Source organism: Erpetoichthys calabaricus, chromosome 7 (genome assembly GCF_900747795.2).
Source record: "Erpetoichthys calabaricus chromosome 7, fErpCal1.3, whole genome shotgun sequence".
In the NCBI taxonomy this organism is placed as follows: Eukaryota; Metazoa; Chordata; class Cladistia; order Polypteriformes; family Polypteridae; genus Erpetoichthys; species Erpetoichthys calabaricus.
The window spans coordinates 74,995,978-75,014,606 of NC_041400.2; the positions used below are offsets into that span (position 1 = coordinate 74,995,978).

At 39.9% G+C, this 18,629-nt stretch overlaps 1 protein-coding gene across 1 annotated transcript in view; it reads left to right on the top strand.

Annotated features, from left to right (window-relative positions):
- The window catches only part of aqp7 (aquaporin 7), a 126,641-nt gene that overhangs the window by 18,537 nt on the left and 89,475 nt on the right, over window positions 1–18,629 (top strand). Inside the window, exons 2-4 of the mRNA XM_051930153.1 lie at window positions 2,710–2,836; window positions 3,070–3,207; window positions 7,666–7,784. Of these exons, the coding sequence (XP_051786113.1) occupies window positions 2,710–2,836; window positions 3,070–3,207; window positions 7,666–7,784 (384 nt within the window). The remainder of the gene's footprint in view (window positions 1–2,709; window positions 2,837–3,069; window positions 3,208–7,665; window positions 7,785–18,629) is intronic.

The following is an 18,629-nucleotide window of genomic DNA, read 5'->3' on the forward strand; positions in this document are numbered from 1 at the left end:
GCCTGGTGAAGGTCTGTGTGGAGGAATGAACGTGCACTATTTTGGTTACTGAAAGTGATGGCATGGAGTTTGCATGTTTTCCCCATGTGTCTGTGGAATGATTGGCATATGTAAAGGTGCCATGTGACACATTGACTGGATTGGTTTCTCATCCAGAGATAGTTTGTACTGTTCACCCTGTGCTGTCAAGAAGAACTTTCGTTCAACTATTGACCCTGCAAATGATAAAGGAAGTATCCTGAAATCCTGAATGGAAAGTCAGACATATTAGTATTTGTAAATGTACTATGATTACTTTATTTTATTGCTGCATATTGTAACAAAACCATCCAAACGTTATCTCTTTACAACAGCTAACTTCTTTATATTTACATTTAGAAACTGCTGTACTGAATATTAGGCATTCATTTTTATTTTAGACTACACTGGGGTACACTGGGCTTTGCCCCCTGCTCACTTTGCTCACCAACCAACCCCCCCCCCCCACCCCCACGGCATGTGCTATGTGCCAACCACTTCGTGTCTCTGCCGCTCGCGTATGTGGATTTCACTTTCACCAACCAAAAAATCTTTTAATTCTCACGGATACGCCTCTTCATTGGGAAGAAACACTACTTTTCCCTGATGACAACACGAATTAGACGATCTACAAGTCTCCAACTTAAAGCTTAAATCCGAACAATATATTCAATCTCTTTTCGCTGTTCCATTATTTCACCAAGTAATAATTTCCGTTTGTTTGTGCTAATGCGATCTTTACTATAATTTTTTTGAGACTTTCAAATTTTAGTACTTTCATTATCTATATCCTGCTCTGCATGCGTATCGCACCAATGTTTTTGAATTCTTTACGACGCTCTACTTTGTCATCTACTCTTTGTCTTTTATTTCCAGCCCCGGGCGTAGTTAAATCTCTTGGCACAAATTCTCGTCTCACTAAAAACTGCACCACCCGGTAGCTTTACTGATTTGTTACTAATACTTTGGAATGCTTACCTTCTTGTGAAAATTAACAAGTACACAATTACACATCTATAGATGAAGCTATTTATTAGAAGCAATTGTGGAAGGCTACATGTTGCCCAATTGAATACTGGATATATGTCATTATTACTTTCAGTAACCAATACAGTGTATGTTCAAGCGTGAACCTCTGGTGCTATGAGGTAAAAATGCTAGTTCCATTCAAGTTATCTCGAATTAATCATAAAGGTGTTGAAAAGGCCTCCTTAATATTTTTTTTATTTTTATTTTATTTCACCTAATGTTTTTAGGTATTTTAAGAGTTTCATGTAGTTTTTGTATTTCATCTTGGCATTTCCAATTATTTTGTTTGTTTATGAAAAAGTTTTCTTATTAATAGTTTTGGTTTTCATTTTAGTTGGTCTTCATTTTTTTGGTCTTCATTTTAGTTTTCGTTTACAATAATAACCTTGACAAGTGATGCATATTGATGGAAAATTGAGTAGTGATGAGTGGCAAGTGATGTGTTATGAACTACAAGTGAGTAGAGATGTGTGACAGATGATTGTTGAAAATAGCATAACCATAAAAATGAAATTAACAGGTAAGAACTACTATGAATTGGCGATTCTAAATTGGCCCTAGTGTGTGCTTGGTGTGTGGGTGTGTTTGTGTGTGTCCTGCGGTGGGTTGGCACCCTGCTCGGGATTGGTTCCTGCCTTGTGCCCTGTGTTGGCTGGGATTGGCTCCAGCAGACCCCCGTGACCCTGTGTTCGGATTCAGCGGGTTGGAAAATGGATGGATGGATGAACTACTATGAAAATTAATTGGTAATTTTAGCTTTCAGGAAGCCAACTACCAGTGAGCATGTTCCTAGGATTGAAAATAAATTACATAATAAAGCAAAGACATCCTTACTTCTTTCAAAAAATGTAATTTTCCTTTGAATAAGGACATATTTAATATGTCTAAAAACATGAATCAAAATACCTGAACATCTCCTTCAATCTGATCAGTAGGTTTAAGGCTTGCATTTCATGTTTGATCTTTAAACTTACTTGGTGTAATTTTTTAATGAAATACAAATTTACCAAACAAAGTAAGTGCCCCATGCTATGGAGCACAAGATACTATTGTGAAGATAACCCTGATATCAAAACACCAAACTAATCCTACACTCTTAAAAATAATGTTTTTTAATAGAACACTGTATGGTTCTTTACTGGATTGTGTGGTTCCTTATAGAGCCATTACCTGACAAACATTTAATTCAGGGAAGGTATCTTTGTATAAAAAGTTGGTTCTTTGTGCTTTAAAAAACTTCCTAATATGTAGAAATAAAACCTGAAATATTTCATTTGTGGTAGGCTATAACAGGACAGTAACAGATTTTGAAAACTTGGACTTAGCCTGTGGTATTGCATGCAGAACCTGAGTTTTTACAGTAAGAGTCATTTTAAAATCATGACCCATTGGTATTTCACAAATCTGTTGTCATCTATTTATGGTTATTTATGGTCTGTTTATGGTTATTTAGTGTATGGAGCCTGTTACAGACCTAAATAAAAAAGGTTTTTTTCTGGAACTTTATGTGGACGTGTCTTTTGGAAACCAAAAACGGTCTCTCTGAAGAACCACTCTGACACCTTTATTTTTAAGTGTAAAGGAAGTAACTTTAGCCGGCTGAAGTTATTGGCTCCCATCCCTTGGTAATTTTTCATGCCTGTGTTTTTTTGTTCTCCACAGCTCTTTGGCTTAGGCTCAGTTGCTCAGGTGGTCATGGGAGGTGATTCCTATGGTAACTACTTAAGTATAAACCTGGGCTTTGGTCTTGGAGTCACCATGGGCATTCACATTGGTGGTGGGGTCTCAGGTAAGTTTCCAAATAACTCAATGCAAATTGAGCGAAAGAGAATGAAAGGTGGAATGTTTGCTCTTTTCTCTATGTTCCCTCTTTATTTGACAAGTGTTGGTCAAGTCTACTGCTTTTAAACCAGCTGCTTTTTCCTGGATGCTCTCTGATTTCATTTTGTGTCATCCTCTATTGCACCTCTCTTCCATATGCCATCAATATTTTTGATCTGATTTTAGTTTTGCTTTATTTAGGAGCTCACATGAACACTTCAGTGACATTTGCAATGTGCCTAATAGGAAATCTGTTTTGGAAGAAGCTGCCAGTATATGCACTGGGACAATTACTGGGCTCCTTTTTGGCTGCAGTCACCATCTTCTGGCTTTATTATGGTTAGTGTTGACATTCTCTTGGCAGAGTGTACTCTACAAGCATTAATGCATTTGAATGGTAATGTAATGGCAGGTGCTGAGTGAATTCTTATGGAATGCCTAGCTTTGGGGTTGTAAAAGGTTAGAACACCAAAACTGGTGAATGGAGTACGTCAGTCCCATAAATGTATTAAAAAGCAGCAATTGGCCACAACTTGTACTGTGAATGTCAACCCTTAAACATTGTGAGACATGATTATCACAAGTGCCAATTCATCTTGGGTACTGCTTTATTTATCAGATCATCTGTGAGTGGCATTGTACTACAGTGGTTACTGCTTTTTCCTCACAGCTTCTACTTCAGATTAAAATTTCTACCCTGTCACTTTTAGTGCAGATTTTTATATGTTCTTCTTATGACCTTTTCAGATTTTCTCATGATACCTTAGTTTACACCCACATCCTAAATACACAAGATTGGCTTACTGGCAACTTTCAACTGGCCCTGTATGAGAGACTGTTGGTCTGGATGTTATCTGCAAAGGACTACCATTCTGTCCAGGACTGAGCCAATTAATCACTGCCATCTGTGTATGTTCCTTAAGACCCAAAACAAGAATAGATGTATGGATACCACAGTGGCACAAAGGAAACAATTGCTGCCTCTGAATTTGAGGGACCTGGGTTCAAATATCAGTCCTGTGTTTATGGAGTTTGCATGTTTTTCTTGTACTTGCATAGGTCTTTGGCATGGAATGTGGTTTGCCAGAGTCATTCTAAGTAGTCTAATGAAAGATTGGCCTAGTTTGGGGGTGTGCTTGAGTATGCTCTGTCACATCCCATCCAGACTCACTGCGCTCGCCAACCTTCCCTTTTCTGCGCTACTCGCCAGCCATTTTGCGTCTCTGTCGCTCCCATTGTGAAGAGGTGGGCGGAACACACCCCAAGGAGACACGATCGCTCCTCCGAAACCCCCCCTTTTAAACGGTGTTACAATGGGAAACAAATACAGTTTTTTTACCTCCTCTTTGCTTGATCAGCTGATGAATTTCTGCATCTCGCGTGGCACTTCGAACATTTAAAAGCCTTTTATATTAACTTTGTTTTAAGTCTCTATTCCACACGGCCTGGGAAGTCTATGATAAATCCAGCAATCAAGTCAGATATGTTCCGCTGACTCGTACACTGTATCTATATGTAAAAGAAGCGATCTTGCCAGCCTGGCGATGATTCCTTTCTTGAAAGTTGAAGTCCGTCTCACCCGGGTGTCTTGGTGTTAGCTTCCGTCCATGGCCAACGCCCGCATCATAAATGCAAAGTAAGGCCGTGCGCTCCGAAGATCCTCTCAGATTAGTCTGCACTCCTTTTCCGTGCGCCCAACCATTATTATTACAGAGCCTTATGTGCTTTACCTATAGCTTCTTGTTTACATTCACCTTCTCAGCTCCTTCTTAAACAATCTTTTTTCTCATTCCTTTAAAATACGCACCTCCTTGCCTTTTAAAGTCGGCTCCCCTTACGTCACACCAAAGCGCGTTTTGGCAAGAACCCACAGGTGTGGTTTGGCCCCCTGCTCCCCATAAAGAGATATCACTTAAGACAATATTCCCTCAGACAAACTAAAAGATGCAAGCAGCAGAAACAGATAAAATAACACAAAAAATATGTGACAACCGTTACACTTCGCCACCTCTCTCTTCACCTTGCGCCTTATCTCCTTGTACTCTTGTCTACTTTCTGCATCTCTCTGACTATCCCACTTCTTCTTTACCATCCTCTTCCTCTGTATACTCTCCTGTATTTCCTCATTCCACCACCAGTTTTCCTTTTCCACCTTCCTCTTTCCAGATGTCACACCAAGCACCCTCTTGCTGTCTCCCTTACTATATCTGCTCTAGTTTCCCAGCTGTCTGGTAATTCTTCACTGCCACCCAGTGCCTGTCTCACCTCCTCCCTAAACTCAATCTTGCAGTCTTCCTTTTTCAACTTCCACCATTTGATCCTTGGCTCTGCCCTCACTCTCTTCCTCTTCTTGACCTCCAACGTCATCCTAAAGACCACCATCCTATGCTGCTTAACTACACTTTCCTCTGCCACCACTTTGCAGTCTTCAATCTCCTTCAGATCATCTCTTCTACATAGTATGTGATCTACCTGTGTGCATCTTCCTCCACTCTTGTACGTAACCCTATGTTCCTCCCTCTTGTTAAAATATGTATTCGCCACAGCCATGTCCATCCTTTTGGCAAAATCTACTATCCTCTGACCTTCTTCATTCCTTTCCGTGACACCATACCTATATATGATAGAACAATTTGAATCCACCTCCGATCTGCCTGGCCTTACTCCCCTTCCATTTAGTCTCTTGCACGCACAATATATCAACCTTCCTTCTCTCCATCATATCTGCTAACTCTCTCCCCTTACCAGTCATACTGCCAACATTCAAAGTTCCAACCCTCAGTTCCACTCTATTTACTTTCCTCCTCTCCTCCTGCCTCCGGACACGTCTCCCCCCTCTTCTTCTCCTTCTTCTTCTTCAGCCAACAGAAGCCCAATTTCCGCCAGCATCCTGTTGGCTAACAGCACTGGTGGCGGTCATTGTTAACCCGGGGCTCAACCGATTCGGTATGGAAATTTGTATTGTTTTCCGCATATTGATGTGGAAAAATTTTACACCAGATGCCATTCCTGACGTAACCCTCCTCATTTATCCGGGCTTGGGACCGGCATGAAGAAACACACTGGTTTATGCATCCCCTGTGGCTGGGTTCAAGTTTGATAAATTCTGAAAAGAATGATACCAAACATATATGTAGGTTTTAAAATAAGCCCGATTTAAAGCGTGACAAAAAACGTGACATGAAAACGTCATATAAACTCATTGCACTTTTAGGCATGAGGCTAGGGATCTGCATTGGCAATCGGAAGGTTGCCGGTTCAAATCCCGTAAATGCCAAAAGAGATTCTGTTCTGTTGGGCCCTTCAGCAAGGCCCTTAACCTGCAATTGCTGAGCGCTTTGAGTAGTGAGAAAAGCGCTATATAAATGCAAACAATTAAACAATTAATCAATTAATTAATTATATAGAGTAGATAAACAGGAGGCAGGGGTTGCGTCTCCATTGATCATTGATTTGAAGTAAACATGTCAAGAAACATTAGGAAAGTCCAACTAAAACAGGAAAGAAAAATAACGTAGATTTTTCGCTTGATGAGCTCATTATTTAATTGAATGTCCATATGGCAATTTACTGCACTGTACTGAAAATGAATAAAAAATATAATTAGAAAAATGCAAGAGATGACATGGTAAAATTAACAACCCTCTAATTGTGTCTACTTGTTGCTGCAGTCAAGCTCACATTTGTCAAATACATTTTTATTTGACTCTAAGATAATAAATGATATGATTAAAGGTTTCCTTATGGTTTGAAAATATTTATTTTGTTTAACTGTAGGCAAGGGTCTTGTTCTTATTCAGTGAAGTTATGAAATGCAAAACAGTCAACAATAATAAGTAATAATAATAAATTTTATTTATTTAATACAGTAATCTGACATGTGGGCATTCAATGTGGGCTCTTATATACCAGTTACAAGAAAAAATTGTTGGTTGACTGAAGTTCAATTCAATAAGTATCTTCTTTCAATTATGTTAGTTGATTTTCTTCTAGATTTGTATGCATTACTCTAGAAACAATTCAGGAATCATGTCTGCATTTCTTCTGAAATCCGCAGCACATGTGCTGTCCCTGGTGAGCTCCTTTTCTTTTCACCAGTTCTGCAGCACACCAGCTGGGCCACAACTTTATCTTGACCCACAAATTTTTACTATCTAATCATTAATGGACCTTTATTTGGTTCCAACTGTAAAAGTTGAAAATCTTTCTTTAGATGTTCAAAACAGGAGCATGAAGTGATGTCCCACTGATTTGGAGAGCGGATGTAATAAGGCCTCTGCACGCTTGATTGCTCTGGCAAAAATGTAACAATCAAACCATAGGCTCTCATCTTATGTGTCTGGTACTGTTGATTTCCACATTCTAGGACACTGTGGAGAAAGTACTCTAACTAAAAGCAGAAAGGGGAACATCTTCTAAATCCTTGTGTTGGCAATTATAAAGTTGGTATTATACAGGATGGTCTGGGCTAAGCATTCATAAAAATGATTGTTGTGAGGTTTCTCTACCATGGATAAAAGACATGTACACTCCAGATCAACCAAATCTCTTGATTAAAATATTTCCATTTGAAAAAGTAAAACAGTATAGTGCTCATATCAATATGGCTAATTTCTTATAAAATGGGACATCCTTTTACCTTAATAAGTTAAAAATAATCAGCCTCTGTAGATTTAGTTCTGAACAATTCCCCTGTGTGTGTGAGTAGTGACTTTTATTGTTAGCAATTAAAAGTGAAAGAAATAATGAGGTGGCTGTGTCTATTATCACTTTGTCTCTCTGTCCTTCTGTATTCAGATGCCTTACAAGACTACTGTGGTGGAAACTTCACGGTGACTGGACCCAAAGCCACAGCGGGGATCTTTGCTACATATCCAGCTCCTTACTTGTCTGTAGCAGGAGGTTTTATAGACCAGGTGAGACATGGAATCTTAATTCACTTTTAAATGACAGGCCCTACTTTTTCAAACTGTTAAGCACAAATGCAAATATGAAGAATGCACAAATTGAGGGTAGTAGTAGACCTGGTAAAATAATAATAAGAAAAAACATTTCTTCAACACCTAAAAAAACTGCTACAAACTGCTGTCATTGCAGTCCAACATGGCCTGATGAAAGAGCATTCCTCTTTTGGTTTACTTAGTTTCAGCATGTCAATGCAGAACTAATGTTAATTTCTATTTTAAAAAGACAACAAAAGAACAATGGAAAAAATATTGTAAAGCACTACAGAGGTCAGTGAAGTCAGCTCAGAATATCACTATCACTGATATGTCCTGGACATACATAATATATTCTGTCAAGGAGACTACTCTCAATTATTTTTCTCACTGTAAATTTAGATCTGTGAAGAAATATAATTTTTTTATCTAACCTTAATTTCTCCTTTATCTCAGAACAACAGCATTCCTTACTTGATGAGCCATTTTCTCTTAGGGAGTTACACTTAGCACACTCTCTGTTACAAAAAAGGGCAAAGCTCTATCTCTTGATCATTACTCACAGCTCTGTCCTGGCTTGAACATGGCAGTAATTACTTTACTGCATAAACATACTAAGGATGCTACATTATGTCAGAATTTTTGACCCCTCTCCTTTACCAATACAGATAGGTTACTGGATACAATTACTGTATAGCTATTTGTCTTGGAACAGAATTCATATGTTTGTCCACCCAGACTAGCCTCGTAAAATCTTACATGTCCTGAGACAATTTATGCAGATTGCTTCATGTTAATGTTTGTGTACTTAATTTAGAATCTCCTGTGCTTTTGTCTTTAGAGGACAAGAAAGCTTTTGACTGGCTAAATTGGAACTAACTAAGGTCAATTCTACCTCACATGGAGTTTGAAGGCTTTTTTATCAAGATGAACACTTTATTTCTCTCTATCAGCCGTTGTACTTACAAATTCATTAATGTTTCACCTTTTCCCTATCACAACATAGATAGATAGATAGATAGATAGATAGATAGATAGATAGATAGATAGATAGATAGATAGATAGATAGATAGATAGATAGATAGATAGATAGATAGATAGATAGATAGATATTTCTCTACTCCTATTTGCATTATCTCTCGAGAATATAGCTCATAGGTGTATTGAGATCTCTTATATCTGCACAGAGGCTCCTGACATTCCATCTCTCTGCATATGAGATCTTATTATTCTTGAGTAATGTTGCAGCTGATATTCCTCATGTCTTAAATTGGTTCAACAACTTTGATACAATTGCTGGATATAAGAATAATTGAAATAAATCAGTTGAGTTCACACTTAATTCTAAATGCCCCATAATTTTGTTATCACCATTCCTTTATTCATTCAATTTAGACTTTTGGGGATATATATATACATTCATCACTAAAAATTTCATCCTCAAATAATTTCTATATTATTCATGAAATCACAGGCAGAGTGGTGGCTCTGAGGCTAGGGATTTGCGCGAGCAATCGGAAGGTTGCCAGTTCGAATCCCGTAAACCCCACAGGAGACGCTAACCTGCAATTGCTCTGTCCTGGGTATTACGTTAATCTGCATCCAGCCCTGCATGTATGCCCTCCAACCTGCAGGGAAAACCTGGGGGTTGGTGGCACTCCAGCCATCATAAAAAACCTCACACTGTTCCATTTCCATCTGAACTAGTGTGTTGCTGAGGTGTCACCTGTTGCATGACTGCACTCGGGTCCTAATCTGGGATCCTGAGTTGGTTTGTTATGTGGTAGGTGTGGCAATGCGCTGTATCAGCACGTGCTCCTAACCTCTCTCTCTCTCTCATGAAATCGAAAAGTCTCTTTTATCCTGGTTCCAGGATTGAGTGATTGAGGGCATGCTAGACACGTGCTATTGTGAACTTTGCAAACGCGAAAGGCTGCTGAAAGTTTTTGGTGTTTTCTGTGGTGTTTCATACATATGAGGGGCCAAATAGGCCAAAAATAATTTATTTTTGACGAAAACTATTGGTTTACATGTGAACACTATTGGTTTATGGATAATTACTATCAGTTTGCGTGCATACTTGGTTGGTTTGCGTGTGAACAATACTGGTTTCATTCATATGAAGTATATTGGTTTGTGTCCGTATATTATCGGTTTGTGCATGAACTATATCCGTTTGTATATGCATAGCACTGGTTTGCATATGAACTATATTGATTCGCGTGTGTATATCAAAGTACCAGTACGATTGTTATTGGTTTGTGAGTGAACTGCATCGGTTTACAGTCGCATTTTATCAGTTTGCGTATGAACTACAGTATATTGGTTTACGTTCTGTGCCGGTCTAACGATGGATTTGTGTATGCACAATATTCGTTTCATGCACGTCTTATATTGGTTTCATGTGTGTAACATATCGGTTTTGCGCTTGAACTCTATTGGTTGTATGTGTGTACCATGTCGATTTCTCGTACGAAACATACTGGTTATGCTTGCACACCCTATCGCAACTTTGTGTATGAACTATATCGGTTCTGCGTGCAAACTATATTGGTTGTTCACGTGATCTTCAGTGAAAATGGGAGGGGCAAGAAACAAGATATCAGGGGCCGGTTGAGTCATGGAGTGTGTAGAGAAGCTGACAGGAGATGGATCTGGGTGTAAACAGCGCAGTATTTTTTTCCGCATAATAGGTTTGTGAAAGGACTTGATGGTAATTACTACTATTTAACAGAAGTCCATTGAGTCTGTAATGAACACAAGGCTGAAGTTAAGTACATATTTGGTTGTCTTTTTATTCGCTTCCAGCTACATGCTCGCTTGCAACCTGCGACTGTACTTTATCACACAGCTTTTGCAAACTAAGGCAAAATATTCTACATTTACGAGTGACGCCTTTATCCAGCATAACATTTAGTTACTACTGGTTACATTTCTTATGTCCAGCGATCCTGCACCGCGCCACCTAGACAGGCGAAACGACTTGCTCATTCATGGTCACACAGTGTCACTATCAGGACTTGAACCGACAAATGCAGGGTTTAGAGGACAAAGCCCTAACCAAAATGCTCCAATGCTTGCACATCTACAACGTGTATATTATTTGACATAATATAATCGTGTCCATTCTTTGAAAAGCTAAATATTCCACAATTAGGACCTGTATAAGTGAGTTACATCATAATGGGCCACCTTACCTTTCACAGTTTTGTGACAAGGCATATGCGTTTTTTTAAGATGCAGCCGAGTTTTTCCCTGCCCAGTAAGAGTACCTGCATATTTCCACTCCAATATCTGATAAATTGGATTTACCGTGATATTTAATGGGCACTGTAAAGTTGGGCCACCTTAATTTTCACAGTTTTGTGACAAGACAGATACCTTTGTTAAATTAAAGTTGTGTTTAACATTTTTGACCTGTGCAGGACCAAAATGTGGAATATTTATTTTTTCAAATAATGGATCAGTTTGTAATGATGCTGATTAATGTACATGCTGTACAATATTTTGTCATACTGTTAAAATATAATTTAATATAAGTTAATATATAATTTATAATTTGCCGCCGAGAGTGGCAGCCTTTTCAGCAACTCATGTACGACTTTATTTTTCTAGTTTTCTACTTTTATTGTTCTACTTTTATTTTTCTCTTTTATATTGATCACTCCTATCACTTTATTTTATGTGGATTCGTTCCCTGGACACACTTTTACAACGTGGGCATGGATTTTTACATGCCGAGACTCGTCTATTCAAGTACTCAACTTTGAGCGCTGAGAACAAATGCCAGTGCCGGTGTGGTTCCCTATTTACCTGACGAGGTAAGAAGGTGGTATCGTGGCAGCAGAGCCGGCACTAAGCTAAAAATGAAGCGGCTTGCGAGAAAGAGGCGTTTTAAGCCTTCGGTGCCTTCTGTGATCATGGGAAATGTGAACTCAATATGAAATAAGATCAACGAACTGGCTACGCTGGTGAAAAATGTCAGAACATACAGAGAATGCGGTTTGTTGTGCTTTTGCGAAACGTGGCTAACTACCACGATCCCAGATGCTAACATGGAGCTACCCAGGTTTAGCACAGTTAGAGCGGACAGAGATGCAAGTACATGCGGGAAGCACAAAGGTGGAGGTCTAGCTCTCTATGTCAATACACGGTGGTGTAACTTTGGACATGTTAACGTCAAAGTCTCCACTTGCTGCAGGGACATCGAACTGTTGGCCGTAAGTTTGCGTCCCTATTACTTACCCAGAGAGTTTGGAAATGTCATTGTTGTTATTGTTTACATCCCTCCTCGGGCAGACGTGGAGACAGCGAGTGACATCATCCATTCTGCTGTTGCTAAGTTACAAACGCAGCACCCTGAGGCGAGAGTTTGGAAATGTCATTGTTGTTATTGTTTACATCCCTCCTCGGGCGGACATGGAGACAGCGAGTGACATCATCCATTCTGCTGTTGCTAAGTTACAAACGCAGCACCCTGAGGCGCTTGTGCTAATCGCTGAAGATTTTAACCATGTGACGCTGGACAAAACATTACCTGCCTTCTCCCAGTATGTGGACTGTAACACCCGGGGAAATAAGACTATTGACTTACTGTATGCAAATGTTAAAGACGCATACAGCGCCACCCTGCTGCCTGCGCTTGGGAAAGCAGATGATAACCTGGTTCTGCTTCAGCCTCACTACAATCCAAGAGTGAGGGTCCTACCTACAACCACACGCTCATTTAGGAAGTGGTCCCCTGAGGCAGAGAAGACTCTGAGAGAATGCTGTGGAACTACAGACTGGGATATCCTGCAGGGGTCACATAGTGAGAACATTGAGGAGGTTGTTGACTGCACTACTGACTACATCAACTTCTGTCTGGACATTGTAGTTCCAGTAAGAACTGTATGCTGCTATGCTAACAACAAGCCATGGATTACAAGTGACATCAAGGGCCTTTTGAACCAGAAGAAAAGGGCTTTTAAAGGCGGTGATCAGCAGGAGCTCAAGCGCGTGTAGAAGGAACTTCGAGTCCAGCTCAGGGCGGCGAAGGAGCAGTACAGGAGAAAGCTGGAGCAAAAGTTGCAGAATAGCAGCATGAAGGAAGTGTGGGATGGGATGAAGATCATCACTGTCTGCAGCTCGAAGCGGGGTGCCACCATCGAGAGAGACGTGAAGAGAGCAAACCAAATGAACAACTTCTTTAATAGGTTTGACCACCCTAACCCACTCTCACTCCCACCTCGGAGTACTGCACCCTCCACCCATTAGTGATGGGAAGTTCGAATCATTTTACCGACTCGGACCTTTGAGTCTCGTTCAGCAAAATGAACAAATCTTTTTTTTGAGTCATTTCGTTCATTTTAGCAAAATATAATTAAAATGTTACCTGTTACCTCCCTAACACATCTACTGCTTACACAAATGTTGATCACACTACAAACAAGACAAAACTATAATGCTATAAGAAACAGAAAATATTAATTCATTGTTTACCTGGGTCTTTAGTCTATGATTCGCTCACCTCGCCTCTTATCTGACAGGTTTTCGGGTTTGAGTCGTTCGTTCATCACGTGACAGCCCCATAAGCTTAACCTAGTATGCAGTCTGAGCCGGAAAGAGAATTGATTAGTTCATTCCTCAAGTCTTTCGAGTCGTTCGTTCTTTTGTCATGTGACCACTTACCGGCTCAGTACCTCAGTCAAATACTAACGTAAAATTCCATTTGTTGTATGTTGGATCATATTTAGAAATTATCATGAAATTATCAAAAATATCTAAAACGCATTTTCTTATAAATAAAAAAGGTCTATCAATTTCTGTCACTATGATTTTGTTACTGTTTCTTGAGGATCTGTGGTGTGTTATTTTATAAATAAATAATCCTGTTACAAATAAATTATTGATTAATTTGTCCTTTCATTGTCTTTGTCTATCAGTAAACAAACACTAGGCTATATAATAAAATAATCCAAGCCTACAATTACAAAGTACTTATAGTTAATAATCGTACACTATTCTATAGCAGTGTTCATTTTTACTCCAATTTTGAGTTTCCTGGTATAATAATTGTTTTTCCTATGCAGACTTAACATATTGATCTAATATTTGTATAAAAAGATTGGTCAAAAAGGACATAATGACAAAGTAAAAGCAAATAACATTTTGAATATGAATGAATAAGGTTAGTTTAAAATATTAAGGTTATGATAACTTAAACTTCACGTTGTAACCCAAAATGAAATAAAAACTAGACAAAGACAGTGAAAGGACAAATTAATCAATAATTTATTTGTAACAGGATTATTTATTTATAAAATAACACACCACAGATCCTCAAGAAACAGTAACAAAATCATAGTGACAGAAATTGACAGACTTTTTTTATTTATAAGAAAATGCGTTTTAGATATTTTTGATAATTTTATGATAATTTCTAAATATGATCCAACATACAACAAATGGAATTTTACGTTAGTATTTGATTGAGGTACTGAGCCGGTAAGTGGTCACATGACAAAAGAACGAACGACTCGAAAGACTCGAGGAATGAACTAATCAATTCTCTTTCCTGCTCAGACTGCATAGGTTAAGCTTATGGGGCTGTCACGTGATGAACGAACGACTCGAACCCGACGACTCGTTCTTCCCGAGTCACATTAAAGATTCGTTCAAAATGAGCGAATCGTTCAAGAACGACCCATCACTGCCACCCATCCTTCTGCTGATACCAGCATAGGAGAGACATCCCCACCCACAATTACAACAGTGCAGGTGAGGAGAGAGCTGAGGAGACTTCGTACCAGCAAAGCAGGGGGTCCAGATGGAGTATCGCCACGACTGCTGAATGTCTGTGCATCGGAGCTGGGGGGTCCTCTACAGCGCATCTTCAACCTGAGCCTGGAACAGGGGAGAGTCCCGAGGCTTTGGAAAACATCTTGCATCACCCCAGTCCCAAAGGTATCACGTCCTAGTGAGCTGAATGACTTCCGGCCTGTTGCTCTGACGTCACATATGATGAAGACCATGGAGAGGCTGCTGCTTCACCACCTGAGGCCACAGGTTCAACACACCCTCGACCCTCTGCAGTTTGCATATCAGGAGAAGGTGGGAGCAGAGGATGCCATCATCTATATGCTACACCGATCCCTCTCCCACTTGGACAGAGGCAGTGGTGCTGTAAGAATTATGTTTCTAGACTTCTCTAGCGCCTTCAACACCATCCAACCTCTGCTCCTTAGGGACAAGCTGACAGAGATGGGAGTAGATTCATACCTGGTGGCATGGATCATGGACTATCTTAAAGACAGACCTCAGTATGTGCGTCTCGGGAACTGCACATCTGACATTGTGGTCAGCAACACAGGAGCGCCACAGGGGACTGTACTTTCTCTGGTCCTGTTCAGCCTATATACTTCCAATACAACTCAGAGTCCTGCCACGTGCAAAAGTTCGCTGATGACACTGCTATAGTGGGCTGCATCAGGAGTGGGCAGGAGGAGGAGTATAGGGACCTAATCAAGGACTTTGTTAAATGGTGCGACTCAAACCACCTACACCTGAACACCAGCAAAACCAAGGAGCTGGTGGTGGATTTTAGGAGGCCCAGACCCCTCATGGACCCCGTGATCATCAGAGGTGACTGTGTGCAGATGGTGCAGACCTATAAATACCTGGGAGTGCAGCTGGATGATAAATTAGACTGGACTGCCAATACTGATGCTCTGTGTAAGAAAGGACAGTGCCGGTTATACTTCCTTAGAAGGCTGGCGTCCTTCAACAATAAGATGCTGCAGATGTTCTATCAGACGGTTGTGGCGAGCGCCCTCTTCTACGCGGTGGTGTGCTGGGGAGGAAGCATTAAGAAGAAGGACGCCTCACGCCTGGACAAACTGGTGAGGAAGGTAGGTTCTATTGTTGGCATGGAGCTGGACAGTTTGATATCTGTGGCAGAGTGACGGGCGCTCAGCAGGCTCCTATGAATTATGGAGAATCCACTGCATCCACTAAACAGTGTCATCTCTAGACAGAAGAGCAGCTTCAGCGACAGACTGCTGTCACTGTCCTGCTCCACTGACAGACTGAGAAGATCGTTCCTCCCCTAAACTATGCGACTCTTCAATTCCACCCGGGGGGTAAACGTTAACATTATTCAAAGTTATTATCTGTTTTTACTTGCATTTTTATTAATCTTTAATTTAATATTGTTTTTTTTTGTATCAGTATGCTGCTGCTGGAGTATGTGAATTTCCCCTTGGGATTAATAAAGTATCTATCTATCTATCTATCTATCTATCTATCTATCTATCTATCTATCTATCTATCTATCTATCTATCTATCTATCTATCTATCTATCTATCTATCTATCTATCTATCTAAATAGAATAAGAAGCTGGTGTGCAAAAGCTGTGCGAATAAGTAGCTGACTGCAAACATATACTGGATTTAGCTAGGAGTGAATAAAAAGCCAACAGAATGTGTACCTAACTTCAGCCCTGTGATCATTTCAGAATTAAGGGAAAATCCTGTTAAAAATAATAACCACCAAGCCCTTTCACAAACATACAGTGACATGCAAAAGTTTTCAATCACTTTAAAAGTCATTCTAATTTTCTGTATGACAAAAGATTTTTCCACATGTTTATTCATTCAGACTTTTTAATGTTAACTCTTGTGCTGTAACAATACATTTCCAAAGTCTAAATAAACCATTTTCTGTAGATATTTAACTGAAGAAGAAAAACTCGAAAGTTGGTGTTTGCATTAGGTATTCAAGCCCATACTTTGTCGAGAACCGTTTTGTTGCTGTAACAGCCTTCATTCTTTTGAGGTATGTAAGTATGCCCCAGTTCTGCACATTGCTCTGGAGTGATTCTGCCCCATTCTTCTTGGCAGGATTTCTAGAGTCTCTCTATGTTGGTGAGATGGCACCTCTGAACAGAAGTTTTCAAATAGTGCCACAGATTCCCAACAGGGTTAAGCTCATGGCTTTGACTTGGCCACTCCAAAACATTCACCTTTCTGTTTTTGAGCTAACCCAGTGTCACATTGGTCTAACGCTTGGGGTCATTATCATGTTGAAAGATGAATCTTCTCCCGAGCTTTCATAACAGACTGAAACAAGTTCTCTTGCAAAATTGTGCAGTATTTGTGTCCATCCATTGTCCCTTCAACTCTAACAAGATTCTCAGTCCTAGCACAAGAAAAACATCCCCATAGCATGAGACTGCCACCACCTTATTCCACTGTAAAAATGTTGTTTCTTGAGGCCTGGGCAATGTTAGTGTTACGCTTCACATGCCTCTTAAGTCTGACCAAAAACATTCTTGCTTATAGTGGAAGCTCTGCCACCATCCACTTCTCCTGAAGCGCATATGGGATCTTTTATACTATTGGGTTAACACTTCTAGCAGTATTCAATTAGGAAAGCCCTGGTAAAAGGCCATCTCGTTTTGCAGCCTCAACCTCAGACAGTAATTAACTCATTTCTCTAATCTTTTGGTGCTCTTTTGGTAGAATTTTAGGAAAATTGCCCAGTTTTGCAAGCAGAGCATTTTCAATGGCTTCTGGTGACCCATAAATCTTCTCTAATCTATCCCAAATGTGCTGCAACTCAATAGACAAGTTCCGCACATTCGCTAACTTGATGCGACGTGAATGTTCTACAGATTCTGTCCCAAGCCATTTAATCAATAAATCTATCTCTTCTCCTGCTGTAAGTCCAAATGTCTCTATGGCACTAAGGAATGTGAATTTCCAGGCCAAATAATTCTCTAGCCAGTCATCAAACTTATTTAGTCCTGACAATATCAGTTGGCTTCGTGCCAGATACCTTGCTAATTCTGATGCGGTATGGTCATGGGAGTGTCCAGCAGTTTCAACCCATGTGGTGGTTATAATGACTGGGGCAAGGCGGGCTCTGGGTATTGCTTGGCTTATTACTTAAAAGGATAGGATGGCTCCTTTGCCTTAAAGGAGACTCATTATTGTGTACAGTAGTATCTGCAGGATGACCTGATGCCAGATAGCCTGCTTCTTCTCAGGCTATATTTTCATCTGCTACCAGTTTGAGGACACACATGGGGCCATTATTCATATATCCTTCCCTGAATGAATGCCTGCCGCTATGCTTATTTACATACTGTTCAGTACGCTTCTGTGGGCTCTGTACTGGCAGTAACTGGGATCCAAGTTCAATTTCTGCGGCCTCTAGGTTTGCAACTGCAGCCTCCATTACAGCTGCATCTAACGTGGCTTCTGTATGGGCTTTTTCTATTCTAATTTCAATCTCATTCTTTGAAAAGGCAGCTCTAGCTTGGGCAGCTTCAGCTTTAGCACATACTTTGGCTGCTGCCACACTGACATATGAAACAGTGGAAGATTTAGTTGAACAATAAGGAACAGATCTAACTTCTGATTCTTGAAATTCCATTTTACACAGACAGCCTGACACTGTAGTAACTGTAACTCCTCTAGTCATCCTTGAGCAAATTACTGCAGCTGTTATTTTTGCCTTAAGATGTCATATAAGACAATGAAGTCAAAGCTACTGAGCAATCTTGCTTGTAGGTCTCCCTTTTCACTGTACTGGCCTCACTGAATCTCCTGTTCAATTATCCAGCAAGCTAAACACCTTCATGCAATAATTTCCGGAACCACAAAGTGATGCTGAGAATGTTTAATTACACAAATGGTGTGAAACTGTAAATACAAATACAAACAAACACTAATAAGTTCTTGTATAAGTAACATAAAGTAAATACAGCTACATTTATAACTAAGAGCTTAACAGCCGAAATCTCAGTACATTTATGTGTTGAAAAATAACATTTAC